The sequence below is a fragment of the Rosa chinensis genome, chromosome 2, assembly GCF_002994745.2.
Source record: "Rosa chinensis cultivar Old Blush chromosome 2, RchiOBHm-V2, whole genome shotgun sequence".
NCBI lineage: Eukaryota > Viridiplantae > Streptophyta > Magnoliopsida > Rosales > Rosaceae > Rosa > Rosa chinensis.
The window spans coordinates 24,862,986-24,883,973 of NC_037089.1; the positions used below are offsets into that span (position 1 = coordinate 24,862,986).

Genomic DNA, 20,988 nt, shown 5'->3' on the forward strand with positions numbered 1-20,988 from the left:
GAAAGTAGAGAGAGATGTTGGTGGAGCGAGGCTCTCTTAAGTACCAAGAATCTCAATGACTTTCCTAGACATCAAATTTTATTGGGTCTGCCACATAAGAAAGAGTTAATACAATTGTCATTTATTGACTAAGGCAAATTGCCATTACAAAAGTTCTTGGAAAAATAAAAAGGACTAATCTAATCAAAGTCTGTTGCATCCATGTGCACTTCATCTTCAGCTTTGAAGTCCTCTATGGTGAGATGGACATCTCCACCATCTTCTTCTTCTTTTGCAAGGTACACTTCTTGCTCTCTCAGGTCCCTATATGCCCTGTATCTTTCAGCTAGTTCCTCACTTGCCTTGCATTGCTTGAACCAATGCTCAATTGATCCACATCGATGACACTCATCATTGCGGTTGCCTCCCTTTAATTGAGGTGCACGTTGCGGGCGTTCCCTAGGAGGGTTGGTGCCACCACCACGACCCATTGAGCCATAATTACGGCTAGGGATACCACGACCCCCTCTCCCACGTGTGGCATTACCACCACGTGTATCCGCACCAAACTTGCGGTTTCCTTCCTGGTTAGGGCGGTTATATGGGCCCATACATCCCTCTTGTCCCCCATTCTTAGGGTACCGCTCCTTGCGCCCTCCTTTGGGTGCATTATAATTCGCCTCATGAACGCTCTTAGTTCCAATGGGCCTTGAATTATAATTCCTCACAAGTATGTTATCATGTTTCTCAGCTACAGATATAATATTGATAAGCTGATGAAACCTCGTGATCCGTCCAACATTGACTTCAGTACGGTATTGCTTTGATACCACAATGGCTGAAACGGGGAAGGTGGAGAGAGTTTTCTCAATTAGCTCTTGCTCTGTGACAGGTTGTCCACAGAATCTCAACATGGATTGTAAGCGAAGAGCCTCTGAATTATATTCAGCAACAGACTTGAAGTCAGCAAAGCGCAGATTGTTCCATTGAACCTTCAAGTCAGGGAGGAGGGAATCTTGGACATTGCCAAAGCGCTCTTCTAGCGCTACCCATAGCTCTCTTGCATCCTTGATCGACATATACTCCAATCTGAGTGCCTTGTCCATATGGCGTCGCATCAAGATAACTGCTTGAGCATGTTTTGTAGATGTTCGGTTGAACATAAGATCCGGGTTAGGTGCCTGGATTATGGATAATATTCCCTTTGAAGTGAGATGGTTCTCAACATCGGTTACCCAACTGTGGTAATCCGAGCCTGTTGAGTCAAGCATGGGAAAGTCGAGTCTAGGTTCATTCGACATCCTGAAAATAAGAAGAGAAGATAAATTAGTTTCGGAGCTAAACTTCCACGAAAACTAAAATAATAAGATTTCTGAGCTATGCTACCAAGAAATTAATTTCCAAGAATCTCTTTTGGATTAGACCAACAATGATGTTTTAATATGGTCACAATTTGATGCTTACGGACGCTCTTAGTCCAAGCATTGTGAACGCTCTTAGTTCACACGAACACTCTTAGTTCGTTTAATTATGAACACTCTTAGTTCATACGAACACTCTTAGTTCGTTAAGCGTGAATCCCCACAATTCCGCTTTGTTAAGTACTCAAAATCACTTGGCAACATATATTCCAATATTATACAGAAAATAAAAGGAATTTAAATACATGAAAGCAGCAACCTTAATCATAAAAACTTACTTGATAATTTAAAGCTTTGCTTCACGATTCTTTATACACGCGCGTGTTGATGCAGGCGTGTAGCTAAAATAGGATTGCTGGAATTTGATCGGAAATTGACAGTTAGTGGGCTGCCCTTCTCCCTTCCCCCTTTTTCCTTTTTTTTTTCGGGTCCAACCCTTTTCCTCCCTTTTCCTTTTTTTTTTCTTTCCGGGCCCAAGCCCGCTCCCTTTCCTTTCCTTTTTTCTTCTGTTTTTTTTTCTTTGGCCGGGTCCCTCCTTTTTTCTGTTTTTTTTTTTCTCGGTCTTCTTCTTCTTCGTTTCTTCCCTCTGTTTTCTTCGTTCGGTGCTACGCGGGCTGTGCAGCAGGAAATTGCAAAGCTGAGGGCTGCTGGGCTGCGTTGGCTGGTGGGATGGCAGAAGCGTGTGCTGCTTGGCGCGCGGGCTGCAGGTGGTGGGTTGCTGGGCGCGCTGGCTGCAGGGCGAAGGGAGTGCGCGGCTGCTTGCGGTAGGAGGCTGGGGCGTGCGCGGCTGCAGGTAAAAGAAAGCGGCCTGGGCAGTGCGGGCTGTGCAGGGAGGCTGGCTGAAGGTTGGGCTGCAGGAGGCTGCGTTGCGGCAGGGAGGTTGCAGCGGGCTGGTGAGGATGAGGAGGATGGGCTGGTGTGCAGGCAGCAGCACGGGCTGCGTAGGTGTGCAGGGCGAGCTGCGGGGGGCTGAGGCAGCAGGGGTTGCAGGAGGTGTGCGGCAGATTTTGTGAGAGATAGTTTTAGGGTTTTTTTTTTCGCCTAGGGTTAGAACTCGTGCTGATAACGTGTTGTAGGAGAATAGAATTGTGTGTTATCATTGATAATAGGAGCCCTTTAAATAGGGAGTTACAAGGTACTCAAAAGGTAATAGAATCTGATTACAATTGAATACCTAAAACACATTCCTATTACAACTCTAAACCCTAGTTTGTAGAGGCACACATTATGTCGATATCCTTCAACAGTTTCTCTGTTTTAATTTTTTAATTTTTTTTTGATTGAATACCTCTGTGTTTTAATTTTATTCCAAAGTTACCTATGTTTAATTAAAATGAAATACTCAAAACATCCTCCTGCATAGACACTGATTGGCTGGACGTGCCGTCACGTGGTACGCCTGCCCTACCTAAGAATCTCTCAAGAAACTTTGCTAGTATAATGTATCTAGATAGTCCAATGCTTTGAATTTGTTAAAAGTTTTTTCCTGGAAGGAAACTGTTGCTTTGAATTTGTTAACGCACTACATTTCTAATCGAAGCTATTGATTTCTCCGTCATTTTTAACATGAATCTAATTATCAAGTTAAGGATGTGAGCTAAACACCTCAGGTGAAGAAACTTGCTTCCTAAAACAGGTGATTTTTCCCAATTAATCATCTTCTTCCTAATGTAATGTAATGAACAGACACATTGTATACTGATGCATTATCAAAAGATATAGTCAAGACTCTTACTATAGATCAATCAAGCAGGCATATTTTAAAAAATTTCCTTTGCTATATCTCCTGATGATTAAGAATTACACAAAAGTTTCGAATTCTTTTATGTATTTTCCAGCCACCATCAATTATGTGCGGTTAATAGCATATAATTGATGTTTTGAACCAATGTCACGTATCGGTTGTGGAACAAAAACAGTGGCTAGCCTGAGTTTTTCCTTTTATTCGTCATGCATCCTCAAAAACGATTTCAAAACCACTCTTCTAGATGGGAGAATAAACCTAGGAAAGGCTACCATACAAAATCTCTTAAACCCCTTATTCTCGATGTGACTTCAAGGGCTTGGGTCCATTCCTTTCATCACTAGAGAAGGTTCTTCAAGGTTCCCATCACTACTGAACACTTGTTGATTCTCTTGTAAGTCAATTTTACTAGGGTACATCATGAAAATTATTTCTATATGTCTCTTATGGCTATTAGTACCATTGTCATATGAATCGCAAGCAATGTCTTTGAGGCAGTACTTACATTGTGCGCGTTTTGACTCCCAACTAGGACCTTTTTTCCATTCACAGTATCAAAGATTGACTTGTCGATCTTTTCATAGTGCTCCCATTCCCATGATGGTTCCCTTAATGATGTTGATGAAGTAGTCTTCTTTTCAACCCTCTCTTCCTTTTGCCCTTCAAATCTTTGACCGGTCTCTGTGGTTGTGTGGAAGTTATGGTAGATGGAGATGGAGATAGATTTTGTTTTGATGGCACGACGAATCCATGAGAAAAGCAGAGATTGGGAATTAGGATTTTCGAATTGAAGTTGAAATGGAAATTGAGTTGATTGAGATGAGAAGCAGAGATGGATATATAAGAATATGAGCAATGTGAAGGTACCATTGTGTGAATGATTGGGTGCTAATTTGATCAAGTCAAGTAGGGATTAGGGTTTCAATTTTGGGGAAGAACTAATAAGAGAAACTGAGAGAAGAACTAGATAGATCGAGGAGAGCTCAGAAATCAAGTTTGATTTATGGTTGGGTAATTATCACAAATGGTACATGAACTATATCTCAATCTTATCGATGGTACCTGAATTTCAATTTTGATCACAATAAGTACCCGAACTTTTCGATTTCATTTTAAATGGTACCTAGAGCCACCTCCGGTCAATATTCCGACTAAAAACAGTATGTGAGACGATCATAGTAATGATTTTTGATGATTTCAAGGGTTATGATCATATATAGTGATGATTTTTTGGTAATAGAATTGCCTTGAACTTGAATTTTTTTTTTTTCTTTTAGATTTGGCTTTTTTGGCCGGAATAGTGACCAAAGGTGGCCTTAGGTACCATTTAAAATGAAGTCAAAAAGTTCGGGTACTGGTTGTGATCAAAATTGAAGTTCAGGTACCATCGATAAAATAGAGGATAAGTTCAGGTACCATTTGTGATAATAACCCTTTATGGTTATTTCATCGCTAATTTTGAGTGAGATAGGATTGACTGCGGTCAAGTCTATACTAATTGTATAGATTTGCACACAAACAATAAATGATTGAAGCGTATACATGAGATCGATATCAGTCCAAGTCAGTTTAACCGATTTAAAAATAAAAATAAAAATCAAGACCGAGTCGAATATGTGAAGTATCGGTTTGGTTTGGATCGTACCGATAGTTTGATCCGGTTCGGGCTGGTCTCTCGGGTCAAAAGCCCAGGCCTACGTAGTGATTTTGTCATGGAGCTCGAGGATAGGATATTGGCCTTGGTCATCCGCTCCCTTCTTGCCGCAGTACTAACTTCAAATGGGTACTATTCTGTTACTTGTACAAAACATAAACCATGGAGATGAGCGTATTTGGTGAACCCAAACTTTGAATAGATATGTTAACCATCAGAATTCAGAACATATATGGTTTACACAGTTTACTACTCAATCATCTCTTTTAACGGGATGCAAGATAACTAATAGGAATCGGCATAATGACTTCATTTAGAGAACTTGAAACATATACCAACTAGCTACTTTCAGCATGGGGTATAAATTTGGTAGGTACATTATTGAGCATTTCAAAGGTTTCGTAGGGAGTGGCAGTAAGACAAAGAACTCAAGAGTTTCACAGAGGGTTTGCTGAACTAGGAAGACAAACAAAATGTTTTTTTTGAGTATGCATCACAAATTTAACTCAAAGTTATATATTATTGAAGCAATTTGAGAAGAGATCAGGATATATAGACTAGGGTGCCAAGGTAAGCACTCAGCAGGTAAAGTTTAAGTAGCATGTAAAATTAATACTAACCCCTATACCATTTGAGGAATAAAATGTGCGAGTGTTTCTGCAACCAATGGTAGACCATGGCATTGATCCTTCATTTCCTTCTTAGTCATTGGCAATCCCTCATCACTCTGTATAGTCTCCTCAATTATTTTCGAGCAAATATCTTCCTGTGCCTGAACAGGAATCAGGTATCGTTGTTCCCCAATCTTTTGAGCCACTTCCTTCAACCTGCTAGTGACAATGACAGCGCCACCACTTTCTTTAGGCAATCCACTGACTAAGCGTTCCATAATGTTAATGTGCTGATGACACACATCATCCAACACAATCAAATACCTTTTACCCGATAACAGTTGCTTCAGCCTTTCCAAGAGCTTCCCCAGGCCAACAATCTTCTCATCAGGGGATTTGCCCCCCTTGTCAAGAATACATGTCTTAAAGCCGAGCTTACTGTATTGTTGTTCTCCTTCACTTATACCATAAAAGGGCAACCAAAGTATAGTACTAAACCTCTCCTTCACTCCCTCTCTCTCCAAAACTTTCTGCACCAGGGTTGTCTTACCCGCACCAGCAATTCCCACTACCCCAATTGCCGTAAATCTTGTACTGCTAGAACTAGCACCCCCCACCAGAAGGTTCTCAATCTCCTTGGCTTCCTTATCAAATCCAAAAACTTTTGACAAAACTTTAGGTTCGATTATCTCCGGAGATTTGCCAGTTTCTTCTTGCGGCGCCCCCATTTTCAGATCCGGCTTCAGAAGCTCCCCTATATCCTTCACCTTAGTCTTCATCCTTCCAACAAATCTAATTCTTGGAACATAGAAGCTTAACACATTCTTATTAAGTTCCTTGCACTCAAGTGTGAACACTCGGCACTCCGCCAATGCATCGTTGAGCTTGTAGAGCACATCAATAGTTTTAGAGTAGGTATATGGTTCCGGCATGATATCTATCTCATTCATAACACCTTTGATTTCGTTGAAGCATTTCATGAGATCTTTTATCGAGTCGAAGAAAGGGATGGTAATAGTACCTGCTAATTCAGACTCCATCTCTGCTAGAGACTTCAAGAACTTGTTCCACAGGAATTCAGCAACATCCGACGCCATTCCTGGCCTTGCAACACTAACCACAACTTTGTGAATCGATGAAATTAGGAAGAATCTCCAAGTCAAACCTGTGAAAATATGGGACAAAATTCTTCAGAATTTCAATTTTAATATCTGATCAAGTATAACGTACACACAGATCTATATATATATATATATATATATATATATATATATATATATATAGGTCCAGGCAGCAGCTCTGAGTTTTCATAACTTACTTGGTATCAGGCTAACCACCTACTACCGTAGGTGGCGGTCTGGTGGAACACGGTGTGATTCGGAGTCGGAGCTACGAATTGAACTTCTGGGAGTCTTTCCGAAGTTTTCGACACAGAAATTGAAAACTTTTCGATTCAGAAACTGAAAATTTACCGATACAGAACAATACCGGTTCTGTTGCATCGATCCTTTTGTTGGTATTGTTAAGGGTAAAAAGGGAAAGTTACTCGTATTAAGTAAATGTAAAAGTGTAAAGTAGAAAAACAAGTCTGATGTATTGGGTGCAAGGTTGTATTTTTTCTGCATCAATATACGAAGCTTTCTCTCTTTTCTGGGTTTTTCATCATCTTCTTCAATCTTCCTTACAATTCTATCATGGTATCAAGAGCCAAGTCGATCGGTGACCTAGTTTCTCTCAAGAATTGAAGAGTTTTCTAGCTTAGTTCTTCAGCATCCTTCTTTGTCAAGTTGCAGTGTTCAAGCCAATTAGGTTCAGATAAGTGAAATCTTCATCAAGTTGATTCAAGTTCAAATAGTTGAAATTCAAGGTTGTTTTCCTTCATCGAAGCTTTGGATTTATATGAATTGTGTTTGTAATCAATTTCTGAAGCTCAAAGTAGTTGCATCAATGATAAGTTGAAATCTTGATCTGTTTACAAACCCTAGACATTTGGGGATTTTAGTTCAGAGCTTCTTACTGTTGTGGTTTAGCATCCTTCTCGAATTGGTTGTTGATCGAAGTATGATGTCTATGCTTGATTGATTGTTGACAAAGAAATTTGAAAGAAGTATATTGGTTAAGTACTGTATTCAAGAAGATTGATGAAATGGTGGTCTGAATTTGCTGGTAGTTTAAAGCATATGTTCTACACAAGTGTTGTGAAGCCTTGTTCTCTGAATAGTGATTTCTTGGACAAATAATTGCAGCATAGTTGAACTTTTGACTACATTTGAACATAAGTGAAAGTTAGGACGCTTTTCCGTTGGCAATATTGTTTTCAATGGGTGGTTGGAGTTCTTTCTACTATATGGAATTCAATTCTTTGCTATTGCTACTATTTGAAATGGTTATTGTCCAAAATTGAAAGTTGGTAAAGAATTAGTTGTTGTTGCTAGGAGAAGACTCTGCAGAATGGATAGTGTTTGGTGTCACTAGGTTCAGTAGTATTTGGGTGATTTCTACAATTGTATTGGATAAGCTAAAGTGTTTGGTATAGTTGGGTTAAGAAGTAGTTAGGTGATTCTGCATTTGGTTTCTTATGAAGAAGAATCTAGCACTACAAGGATCATGAATAGCAATCAGTTGGACAGTTTATCTCCTTTCCAACTTCTCCAATGTCATCACTTTTCAGCTAGATGACACTAATTACGTGTCTTGGTGATTTATGCTCATGTCAATGTTGGTAGGGTGTGATCTAATGAGATATATTGATGGGTCTATCCCTTGTCCTTCACGATACAAAGTTGCACAAGAGGCTGGAATTACCCCTGAGCTTACACAAGAGTATAAGGACTGGAGGAAGCATGACTCTGCTGTAATGGCTCTACTAGCTGGTACTTTGTCATCTTCAGCTCTTTCATTCATTGTTGGGAGTAAAATCTCAAAAGAAGTTTGGTATTCCCTTGAAGATAGATATGCTAAACTTTCAAAGTTCAAAGCTTTTGAGCTAAAGACCTCCATGCAGAAAATCCAGAAAGGTAATGATAGTATTGACAAGTATATGGAACGCTTTAAAACTGTTCGGGACCAACTCTTTATAGCTGGAATTCTTATTTCTGATGATGAAATAGTGAGTTTGATCTTGAATGGGCTACCTGCTGAATATGCAACTATCAGATTGATCATTCGTACTAAGGAATCATCTACATCTCTACCAAAACTTCGTACACTACTCTTAGATGTCGAAGCTGATCTTGAAAGAGAACAAAAGATTATTACCTCTGCTCCAATTACTTTAACAGCTACAAGAAACCAAGACTCTCTTGATCAAGAACAAAAGATCATTGCCTCTTCTCCAATGACTTTAACAGGTACAAGAAACCAAGACTGTCAGCTTTCTAAATCTCATCATATCTGTGCACATACTCAAGGATTATACAACTTGGTTCTCACAAGATATTTTCATCCAAGGAATCAAGGTGAAGGTGGTGGCAGGTACTATCATAAATTTTCTCATGGACCATATCGAAATTATAATTGCTATGCATATAGGAAGTTAGATGTTGGTTCTCGGCAATCTAGGGGATTTATTAATCATTGTGGAAACTCAAAGTGCTACAACACTGATGGTATTTCCAACAATCTTGGCTTTGTGAAGTCCAAAGACTAGGGGAATTCAAATGGTTGTCATGATTATGATTTTTCTGGTGGAGTTTGTCATCAGAATGTTTCTTTCCCTAGTGGTAATTGTCAAATATGCTCACAATTTGGTCATATTGCTAAAACCTGTCCCCAGAGATCTGCTCCTAGGCAAGCTGTTGCTATTGGTTTTTCTTTACAATGTCAGATTTGCTTCAAGAGGGGTCATAGTGCTGCAGAATGTTTTCACAGGCATCACTATGATTTTCAATTACCATCTTCTTCAGAACTTCAAGCTAAGGCTACTTCCTTCTCCTCTCAACCAAGTATATGTCTACGTTGGCTACATGACAATGCTTCTCGGTTACTGCCACTCATTCCTCCTGGCTGAAGCAAGAATCTTCACTTCTATTATAATGACAACATTTTATTACTATTGCAATCTGATGTTAGTTTCCTACCATCAGCTTGAGGGGGGATGTTAAGGGTAAAAAGGGAAAGTTACTCGTATTAAGTAAATGTAGAAGTGTAAAGTAGAAAAATAAGTCTGATGTATTGTGTGCAAGGTTGTATTTTTTCTGCATCAATATACAAAGCTCTCTCTCTTTTCTGGGTTTTTCAGCATCTTCTTCAATCTTCCTTACAATTCTATCAGTATCTCCCATATAATTCAACTTAAAGGTTTGCTAGTCTCACCTCTTGTCACATTGCCATCCACGCGCTTCCTTATTGGGCAACTAGTTTTATTTTTGGATTTTCTTATTCATCGAGAAAAGCCTTATAAAAATGGGAGATATGCTATTTTTATTTTTATACTTAACTACTAAATTTTTGCTTGCATGTCTTAAGTTTTCTTTCGTTAACATAGTTTATACCACACACATTGAGAGTAAACATTGGAAGACCACAGCTAAATAGCCACTAAAAACCGCCTTTAAGCTACTGGAGACACGCCAAGACTTCCACAACGGAATAGAAAAAGTCGGTGGCATTAGGGCCGGCCTAGGCGGCAGCCGTCTCAGGCCACTGGTTTCCGAAGGGCCTTAAGGTTTAATTCTGTATATGTGTTATGTAGAGTATATATATTTTTTGTTTGCTAAGAAAAGCATAGAGTGACATGTTTCTCCAGCGGTAGAGCTGTTGGTTTGTGTTTGAACCAACCAAGGTTTGAGCCTTGTGTCTCATATTTGCTTCTTTTTAGTTTTTTTCCTTCCCCATTTTCCTCTTTTTTGCTTCTTTTTAGTTTTTTTTACTTTTCCTTTTCCTTTTTCATATAAAAACAGAAAATTATTTCATTTTCTTTTCCTTTTTCATATCAACAACTAATTCATTTCCTTCTCTATATAAAAATTTTGACCAAAAATTCTATATATTTATTACGTTTAACTATTTTTGTATTTCAGAAATTTATTTACAAATAAAAATTCATATATTTTTGTTTTGTTATTAATTCTTCACAGGATTTTGTACTTTTTTTGGCGCTGTGTGTGTGCACGCGCGCGTTTGTGTGTGAGAGGCCACATTTTATTTCTTCGCCTCATGCCATTAAAATCTCAAGACTGGCCCTGGATGACATCTATGTCGATCGGAACCACTTTTAGTGGATGACAAGACATGGATGCAGAACAGCCCCCCAAGTTTGCTAGAAGACCTGTTTATCATGTGAGAGGAGGGCACACTCTTCCACATTGAAGCCTCATGAGCACAATTCTCAAGAAAATAGTGAGTATTCTGTGCACCGACTTATACCAACATGAATAAATGGTTGGACAACATCTAATACTGTCTCTTGTTATTAAATAAAAGTTATCTATACATACCAAACAACTGAAATTTGTTAAATTTGTTGACTCATTTTATCACCGGTGTATAAAAAAAATTCAGATCCATAATGGTTGGATCTTATATTTTATATCTTCTAGGATGCTGTGAGCAAGTGACATTAGAGGAAAAGAAAGACTTGTTGGTTGCCGTTAATAGAAAAAAAAAAGAAGGGTTTTTGTCCATTTACACACAATTTTTAGAGATTTTTTTTCCCACTTATCCCATTAAGTTTTTTTTAAAGAATGAGGTCTTCCCTAATACCTATTAAGATTTTTTTTTTTTGTTTTTTAAATTTTTTAATACCATTTTACCCTCACCCCTTTGTTACTTAGAGAGAGAGAGAGAAAAAAAAATGGAAGAGAGAGAAACCATGAGAGACTTTTCCGGAGCCCGGTCATCGGCCGCTGGAGTACGGTCACCCGCCAACTTTCGCCGGATTCTGGTCACTGGCTGCCGCCCACCGGAATTTGCTGAAAATCCCACCGGAAAGTTTTTTTGCCCCCAATAGACGTCTATTTCCCCCTAATAGAGGGGCAATAGATGCCCCCCAATAGACGTCTATTGCCCCCCAATAGACGACTATCAGCCATGTATTGCCCCCCCAATAGATGACTATCAGCCATGTATTGGCTCCCAATAGACTTCTATTGTCCCCCAATAGGACTTTCAATTGCCAGAATGAGAACTAATTTCCCTAAATTTAGACAAATAAAACTTTGATTATAGAAAAAAGAAGAAGGAGATTACATCAATTCAAAACGTCTATTGCCCCCAATAGACCTGTATTGCCCTTGGCATAGCACCATTTTGTAGCTTGTTACTCCAATAATTTACATTTTATATTACCAATATTTCCACTTAAAAAGCAAAAAACGAAGGAAAAAAAATTAACAAAAAGAAAAAAGCAAATTTTTTTTTGGCATTAACCGCTTGCAGCAATTTTATTACCATCCCAAAAGCAAAATAGTTTGTGTAGAACTTTTGATTATGAATTGTTGAACAGAAAGGTGCAACGATAAATTGATTAACTGCATACCATCCCAAAAGAACAATTCCAAAAATATTTCTAATAATAATAAGTCAAATATGACTTGAACCAACATATCACATGGAGTTTTATAACCCACGAGCTTGATTCTTTCAGCAACCGTATAGCAATTCGAGCAGTGAACTTTGTCATGAATTAATCAATCGAACGTTAAACGACGCCTGCATAGTCGAAGCAACGCAACGAGCCACTAAACCATTTCGAAAACGAAGCAAGCCAAAAAAAAAAAAACCAAACGGAGACAGATTCACCTCATCCTTCCCTTACCCTAGCGTGCGGTTTTGCGACCATCATCGGCTTTAGCGAAGCCACCCATGACGACGGAGCAGAGGGAGGAGAGAGAAGATGATGACGGTGGTACTGCTCCCAGGATCATCGGCGGACACAGAGGATCTGGGCCGTCAGCGTGAGAGGGGGAGAAAAAGAGAGAGTTTCTCGTGACCCGTGGGAGAGAGGGGCAATGGCATGGATGTAGTTTTTTAAGTAGGCTGAGGGTAAAAATGTTAATTTTGTTTTTAATGGGTTAGTGGAAATAAAAATTTATTATTGAGGTAAGTGAGATAATTTTACCTCATTTTAGTGCTTTGGGTCAAAGACCCAAAAAAGTCGTTTCTTTTTCTTTTTTCGAGGTGTCAAAAAAAGGAAAGACCTGTCGGTTACTCATTGTTTGTTTGGTAACAGAGAAGTCGTCGGTGACTGGAAGTTGCCGATTAAGTAGTTTGATCGAAATTCTCAGATCCATGAAGCAATGACGGGCAGTTATTCTCTTTCTTAGTAGACAATTGGGATTTAACAGGGGTGGGGAAGACACACTAATCCGTGAATTTCATTCATATATAGTCGTACCCAGTTTTGAGGAAATGGCAAATTCCGAGGTGGCGTTGGGTCTCGAGGTGGAGTTGGCTGATCGACCTGAGGAAATATCACAAGATCAGCGGAAACTGAGCGCGGAGGCAATTTTCGATAAAAGTGAGGCCATGGCCAACATAAGGAGGAGTTATGGAGATCTTCGGGGCACGGAATTGAAGGTCTGTCTACTTTCTTTCTCAATCTTCCCTGAGGGTTCTGAGATAAGAAAGAGGCCTCTAATTTACTGGTGGATCGGCGAGGGCTTCATCACGGCTACCAAAGAGAAGACAGCAGAGGAGATAGGAGAAGACATCTTTGCAAAACTCTTGAGAAAGGACTTGATTCAACCAGCTCCAGGTGAGTCCAACTGTGAATTACTTGTCAAAAATTGTTGTGTTCACCCTTGGATTCGTCGTATGTTGATCTCCTTGGCTAGAGAGGCTAGGCTGTTCGACTTCGATCCCAGATGGCCAATGATGCCATCTGATTCTATATGGACTTGTAGGCGTTCATGTTTAGTTTCTAAGGAGGATAAGTCAATAACTCCTCAGGGTGATGATCAATGGAAACAAAATCTATTGACAGTATTCAATGTAAACGTTCAATATCTTGATTTGAAACAAGAATGGCTCGACAAGTTGAAGAGGGTTGAAGTTCTTCACTTTGGACGGTGGCAGAGCTCCCCCAAATATCACATTGAGGTGGATCAGAAAACATTTGATGGTTCACAAGCTGTATCGTTTCTAAATGGTTTGGGAGCTCAGAAGCACTTGAAGTATCTTAGCCTCAGAGGAATATCAAGAATTAGCGAACTTCCTGCTTCTATTCGTAGTCTTATCAGCCTTGAAATTCTTGATCTGAGAGCATGCCATGACTTGGAGAGGTTGCCTTCAGACATCTCATCATTGAAGAAGCTCACGCATTTGGATGTATCAGAGTGTTACTTACTAGAAGGCGTGCCCAAAGGGCTTCACAAACTTTCTTCCTTGCAAGTACTTAAAGGTTTTCTGATAGGATCACAGGAAAAAACTCCCACCAAACTTGGTGAACTTGCGACATTGAAGAAGCTAAGGAGGCTTAGCATACACATTGGGAATGGGGCTGCAATTCAAGCAGGGGAGTTTGAAAAGTTGAAAGTTATGTCATCTCTTCGCTACCTGAAAGTATCATGGGGAGTGGTTTCTAAAAATTTGACAGAGGGTATTGAAGATGAGCCCTCGAAATTCTTGTTTCCAGAGAATTTAGAAAAATTGGATCTTCAAGGGTTTCCCCTGTCAGATGCACCAGAAGGGTTGAAGCCTAGCAAACTGAAAAATTTAAAGAAGCTCTATATAAGGGGTGGGGAACTTAAGAGCTTGGTTCATGGGGAAAATGAGCAGTGGAAAGTGGAAATCTTCCGTCTCGAGTACTTGAAGAAGTTCATATACTCAGAAGAAGAAGTGAAGAGAATTTTTCCTCATCGGAAGTACTGGACAGTGAAGAACCTCAGTGAAGCTGAAGGCTAGGAGGTAAGAAAATCAATGCTACAATCTAATTGGTCAATTCTATAAATTTCAACAGTATTTTTAATATTTGAATGTTGTAAGTTCTACTGTCTGTACGACATTTTCTGGAGTTATGTCAATTCTAATTACTGAACTCCATCTTCCATTCTTGAATGTTTGAATGTTGCAACTTGTAAGTTCTATGAACCTGAGTTCTAGTCTGTACTAATTGGTTTTATTAATGTATTATGTTTTTGTTAATGATTTTTTTATTTTTTTTGAGTTAAAAGGATTTCATTCAAAACCCTTAAGCGGGTTGATTACAGTCGAAATGAAGTGCATCCAAAATGCATTCTGGAACTTGATCAAACCAGATAAAACTAGCACCACTTTCATAGGCAATACCAGCAAGCCGATGCGCCACAGCATTGGCCAGTCCAGGAGTATGACAAAGCGAAACAGTAGGCAGAGCATGTAGTGCTGTCTTGATGTCGTCAATCAAATTGCCATCCACCATAGTTTCATGGTGTACATTAGTAATGATTTATTTATTTGTTGAGCAAACTAAGAAAATAATGTACTTATTCTTCATAAAATCACGTGCAATTCTCCTATTCGGAGACATCCATATACAAAGCCATAATGAACAGTATCTGGCAATGTGCTTTCAAGAGTCGTATGGAAGTATGGGAAATCTTGTGCAACGTGTAGAAAATTTGGACAAATCGAGAAGTGCCCACTTTTTGAGTCAAGAAATATGGAGAAGTACCCATGCATCGATAGTGCATGGAATATACTTTTGTTTATAAATAATGTAATAAAATAATATGTTGTGAGTAATAAATGTAAGAAAATAATGAGGGAAAGTGATTTATTTGGGGTTTGGAATAAACTACTTTTCTCCTTATTTTTCCTTCTTTCAGGAAATAATTTCATTTCCTTTTCCATTCCAAACGCAGGAAAGGGTTCCTTTCCTGATGCTTACTTTCTGCTAACCAAACGTGGCCTTTGTGTATCATCTTGGCCTTCGGTTGACCTCTTTCACTCTGATTTCAAGGGATATGGTTTTGATGAAATTGGATTATGCGATGAAAATATAGAAATTGTGGATTTTTTTTTTTTTTAAAAAAAAGGAAATTTGTGGAGTGATCAATTGCAACTTCTTCGAAGCTCAATCTGGATATTGGAGTCGACAAGAAGATTTCAATTTAGAGGAAGCTAATGGTGTTGAGTATAACAATTTAGAGAAAGCTAATGGTCTAGATGAGATTGGACTGCTAGCTTATCAAATGTTAATTCTAGATCATCTTATCCTTAACTTTATGGTTTTCTTTTGTTCTATCACTTCTATGTTCTGGGCTTTGAGTTTTTGCCCTTTTAAATCAAGAACATGTCAAACCCAAAAACAAACAGGCTTGTTCAATTCCCAATACCAATTACAGTAGATTGACTAGTACACAGAGTCGCAGCAGTTGTTAACCTTTGAGGATCTATTGATTTGCAAGTTTGTTCACTATGTCAATAAACTCATCAGACGACAGGGCTCAAACGACAGAATGATTGTTTTCTATTGTCTGAATAATTTTAACGACAGAATGAAAAAATTCTGTTGTCTGAATATAGTGTATATCATGATAAATCAGTTTTCTGAAAAAGGTTCTGTTTCAGACAACAGATTTCTGTTGTGCATTAAACTGAGATTGATTTAGTTTTGGTTGTTTGATTTTTTTTTCCCGAAAGGAACTGTTTAGAAAAGGTTATGTTTCAGACAACAGATTTCTGTTGTACATTAAACTAAGATTGATTTTTCACTTGTTTGGTTTTTTTTTTTCCTTCCTTTCAGTTTGGTTTTTTGGCACAACGTGAAGACATATTCCTCTAACACTTGATGATATTTTGGCCCGACAAATTTGTCAAACTGATAGAAACCTAGAAACAATCTCTCAGCTCGCTTTCGCTCTCAAACCAATCTTCTCCCTCGCTCTCGCACACAACAGAAATTTTTGAACTGAAAACCCAATCCAACATCAATCTCTTCTAATCCAACATCAAACTGAAAACCCAGAAAAATCCCACCCATCTCGCCTAGCAAACATAGAAAACCTCATTCCAGCCAAAGCATCTCAGTCTCAATCTGTATCTTGTTCTCAATCTCAATCTGTATCGTGTTGCTGGTAAGCCCCTCTGTTAAGTGTTAATAGATTTAAGGTTTGTTCAAGATTGGGGATTAAGGGTTATTTTTTTTATTTTTTTTATTAAGTGTTCTGCTCAAGTTGGGGATTTAGGGTTTTTTTTTTTTCGATTGCAATAGGAGGCCGCGCAGGCAATTTGGGCGGAGGCTAGGTGGTTTAGACGGAGGATACGCGGAGCGGCTTGGGCGCTGCAATTTGTTTTCTATGCTCGTCAAAACGGAGGTACAGTATGACTTGATAGAAGTTTGAAGATGAATTGTAAGTATGTCTAATTATGAAGATTTGGAAAACTTTTATCATCACTCAGGATTGTTTTAAAGCATCGTGGAGCTCGGATAAATCGATACATTTAAAGGCCAAGCAATCCAATGGGACGGAAAATCCAGAGAACGAAGGCTAGCTATATTGCATGAAGAAAGGATAGGGTCAAACTCCGAAACTTCCTTATTTTGATTGGACTGGGCATGTTTCTATGATTTTGCAGTCTTTTCATTGATGTTAGCTATGCTGGGTGGGTCTGACTCTTGGCATTCTTTGTCTTATAGTTTGGAAACTTACGTGTCGTGGCTATGACATTATATAAGTTGTTATAATTCACAAGAATTTATCAACTTATGGAGTTTCTGAAACTGATATCTCTGTTGTGCAGGACATTGAGACCGTATCCTATATCTAGTAAGCGTGTGGCACCTGCTCATATTGATCTACCTGATTGGGCAGCTGATGTAAGTTTTGGAATCATTTCTATGTATTCCTCATGGCCAATTTGCATAGATGCATTGCATCTTTTGCTGATTTAATTGGGAGTTAGATGTCGCATCGTGTTGCTACTTCTAGATGCAAATATGCCATCATAGTTTAGGTATAGGTTGATGTGCTATCAAGTTAGACTTTCTGCTTTCTACGTTTTCCTTTTTTTAATTTCCAAATCATTAATGATATATTAATTTTGAAGCTCAAGACTTCAGATCAAATTGAGAGGATGTGAGAAACTTGTCCAGTAAGTTCCAATTGCATATTTCTTATTTTCTTTTGTTATAATTAGTTCTGATCAACTAGTGTTATCTTGTTACTTATTTTCTTTTTAACTTGCTGCCAGTGCCTTTTCACTTTATCTTGTAGACCTTAAACAAATGCAAATTTTGATGATGATTTGACTCTTTCATTGAAGGAGTTTCTCTCTTCAAAGGTTTAGTTATTCTTTCTATTACATCAGACCTCATGTCTTAACAATAGATGATGGATCTTAATAGTTGCCATCTATAGTTGACGGATCTTAATTCATAAGGGTGGGAACATTGAATTTGGATTTTAATATCTTAAAAAGACTTTGTCACTTTGTAGTTCCTATGCATGTTCGATCATATTCCTAGTCAAATAGGTTATTTAGTTTCTTGTAAGTTGTTCACGCTGCAGGTGGAATATTTGGCTAATAATTTAGTGCTTTCCCATGTTAATAAATTGTTTACATGTGACATGTTTCTCTGATATTAACTGGTAAAATGTATTGTGCTTTTTATCATCTTACTATTTATGAAAGAATCAGTGCATTCAATTTAACTATGCTTGAAGCAAAACTCAGAAACTATGTTGTCATTCTGAGAAAGTATGAATTAAAAGATGTTGATTTGGATATTTTATTGTGTATGTAGAATGAAATGAGGTTTTCATGCATTGAGGGGTACACAAATCTCCCTTATATATTACCACGGTTCTCATGTCAGCAACCACTTTTATGTTCCTGAAGATAGCTTTGTACCATCTGAACAATAAATTGTTGTTGTGTAGTTATAGCTGCACTTGATTTATGTTTACAAGAGTGAGCCGAAGCTTCAAGTACTGCTCCATGCTTGAGTACAAGAGTTGTATAGTAACAGATATATGTATACGGTTTGCTGTGTTTTCCGTTTTCTAGTTCACAGATACACATATTTATCTAGTTGTTTAACAGATTATGTAAGTTTTCGAAATCATCATGATTTATTTGCTTTGAAGATGTTTATTCATTCATGATTTCAAGTGTTTGCTTATGCTAATTTAAATGGTACCACAACCGTACATATTCTCTTCACTTGATTTATGTTTCTTTATCTGATTACTTTTCACTTAACAATGTAGATAGAGAACAGACACATTATTTGCTTCTGCATAGTGCTCAGTTCCTGTCTTTGATTCTTAAGGTAATGGTTCCTCTGCAGGTTGATAAGTGACCTGGAAGATGCTAGTTTCGAGTTATCATAAGAGATTGCAAATACCAAATATGTTTACTTGTGAGTGGTTTTCTATATGCAATCAAACTTAAAAACATTAAAGTTCCAGCCTCTTCAAAGTCTTAGACAATCATGTACCTATAGTCTGCCCTTACATTTTCTGAACTCTTCATATGGTTTCTGCAAGGTACTTAGAAACTGCTCAATCAATGGTTCAATCCCCAAATACATTGGTGATCAATTGAAATCTCTAAAGTACCTGTAATTTCACTTTGCTTAACCTCTTTTTTTTTTTTTTCTTTTCCCTTCCTTTCTTTAAGTTATCCTATTAAGGATTGATACTAAGCACAGCAGATCTATTCCATTATTGAAAGAACATTAAATCATCTAGCTTGAACCACAACCAGTGTCTTTTATCACCTCAAAGCACCTTCTAAACTGCCTTAATTAAAATGGTCTGTTTACTAGGATATTGTTTAAATTGCTCTTCCTCATGAACTTGGTCTCCATTCATTCATTCTTCGTGTTCCTTCAGGATTACTAACAACAACCTTCAGTGCAGGAACTAATTGCAAGGGATCTTCATGATAATGAATGGAAATGCAGATATATCTTAATGATTGACTATCTTATTGGGGGAATGTGTTATATACCTAGCAGCCGGCTAGGTACATAACACATTCTAGCAGTTATCTAATTGTATGGTTTCTGGGTTGTCTGAAACTGTAGGTGTGGTACTTCATATGGTATTGCTGGTAGAAGAGAAAAGGGGAGCAGGGGTAGAAGCTTGAGACCTTAAGAAAGATGATGAAAGCCACACAGTCGAGTGAGCAGTTTAGAGCACTAGATGATCTGGTATTTTCAGATTTTGTGGATTTAACTTGTAGAGTTATAGTTTGATTGATTGATGTAATGAGATCTTGATACTTGTACATTTTCAAATGAATTAATTATAATGATAATTTGATTGTAAGTGTTTCTCTTACATTACAACTAAAATTTTCAGACCAGGTTTCTTAAATGGTGTTGTGCAAATGCACTTGCTAAGACATACGAACCAAATAAAGCTGACATCTAAACCAACATCAAACAACATAATTCAAGCAAAGGTCTGTTGTTAACAGTCTTATACGTCGACATATAACTGTGGTTTCTAATTGAATCAAACAACAGAAAGACCCAAGCAAGTTCAAGTTTCTATATATTCAGACGACATATTTATGTCATTTTAGTTAGAAAGACACAATAGAACATAAAAAATATATGTTGTCCACAATTGATTCACACAACAGAAAAAATTCAAGATAGTTCAAATCTCCACATTCACACAACAGATTTCTGTCGTCTTAATGAAATACAAACGATAGAGTTTTATGAAAAGATGTTATGCAAAATCTTTTATAACAACATATAATTGTCGTTTTGTTACATCTGCAACCACAGAATGTCACATTTTAGCATATCTCGACAGAATCAGACAACAGATTATTGGCCTGCCTCTGTTGTTTGAGTGAGATATAGACCACGGGTTATATCTGTCGTCTGAAGACCTAAGAGACATCAGGCCAATAGACAACAGAAAATTTCTGAATCAGACGACAGTCATCGGCTGTTGTCTGATGACTTTGGTGACATAGTGGTTGCAGCTGTTTTGTTAATTTCCTCTCTAAATGTAGATCGATGGTTCTTTGGTTTGGTCGGCCATGAAAGGAAGAAGTCTCTGTTGAGTGGAGGCTCCATTTGGGTTGAATAGAATTAGACACGAAGGTTAAAATGGACAATGAAAATATACATACGAGGAGAGAGAAATGTTTTGGTTGCTTCAATTTCTTAATAAATAGAAAACTGTCGCTGAGTGTGGCTATCACACACTCAACTAAGTGTCTGAGTGAGTATATACTATATAGCACTCCCCTTATGAAATTTAGAAATAGAATAGAAGTTCTAGTATTTTTTTAAGGCATTGTTTATTTAAGCGTCAGATTTTAAGGGATTATGAGGGATAATTAAATGTGACTGTTTAGATTGATTTGTCCCTCAGAGTTCTTTAAAACTATCTCATTAACTGAGTATCTTTTCCCGTAACGACAGAAAAAATAGAAGGAAAAAAAGGAAGTAGAGAGGTGAAATGATTTTAGGTTTTTTTTTGCTCAACATTTAACTTCCTATTTATACTTAGGTGTGTAAAGACAAATTTACCTTTGCAATGGAATTACCCAACTGTCCTAACTAACCTTTTTCAAGTTTCGGTCTTGTTTTCCTATACTCGCTTTTCCTCAACAACTTCCTTGGTCATTTCTCGACTCCGTGTCAAGTCCAAAACTTGAAACTTCAATAAAACCCAATTCGCCTTT

General features: G+C 38.0%; 2 protein-coding genes and 1 long non-coding RNA gene across 3 annotated transcripts; 2 read left to right on the top strand and 1 right to left on the bottom strand.

The window, feature by feature from the left end:
• Positions 1 to 5,291: 5,291 nt before the first annotated feature.
• On the bottom strand, positions 5,292 to 6,893 carry LOC112190345 (putative disease resistance protein RGA3). The gene is made up of 2 exons (XM_024329781.2): positions 6,728 to 6,893; positions 5,292 to 6,574 (listed from the first exon to the last, which is right to left on the bottom strand). The coding sequence occupies exon 2, from the start codon at positions 6,504 to 6,506 to the stop codon at positions 5,421 to 5,423; it is 1,086 nt and encodes a 361-aa protein (XP_024185549.1). The 5' UTR covers positions 6,507 to 6,574; positions 6,728 to 6,893; the 3' UTR covers positions 5,292 to 5,420.
• Positions 6,894 to 12,759: 5,866 nt separating this feature from the next.
• Positions 12,760 to 14,253, top strand: LOC112183973 (disease resistance RPP13-like protein 4). Its single transcript, XM_024322289.1, has one exon. It carries the CDS (start codon positions 12,760 to 12,762, stop codon positions 14,251 to 14,253), a length of 1,494 nt encoding a protein of 497 aa, XP_024178057.1.
• Positions 14,254 to 16,160: 1,907 nt separating this feature from the next.
• On the top strand, positions 16,161 to 16,865 carry LOC112186535. The gene is made up of 3 exons (XR_002930815.2): positions 16,161 to 16,406; positions 16,544 to 16,646; positions 16,732 to 16,865. It is a non-coding gene; the product is annotated as an uncharacterized LOC112186535 (long non-coding RNA).
• Positions 16,866 to 20,988: the final 4,123 nt, after the last annotated feature.

Bases quoted from the DNA above. Each gene is read 5' to 3' on its own strand.
- LOC112190345 (XM_024329781.2), bottom strand. From the start codon at position 6,506: ATGGCGTCGGATGTTGCTGAATTCCTGTGGAACAAGTTCTTGAAGTCT.
- LOC112183973 (XM_024322289.1), top strand. From the start codon at position 12,760: ATGGCAAATTCCGAGGTGGCGTTGGGTCTCGAGGTGGAGTTGGCTGAT.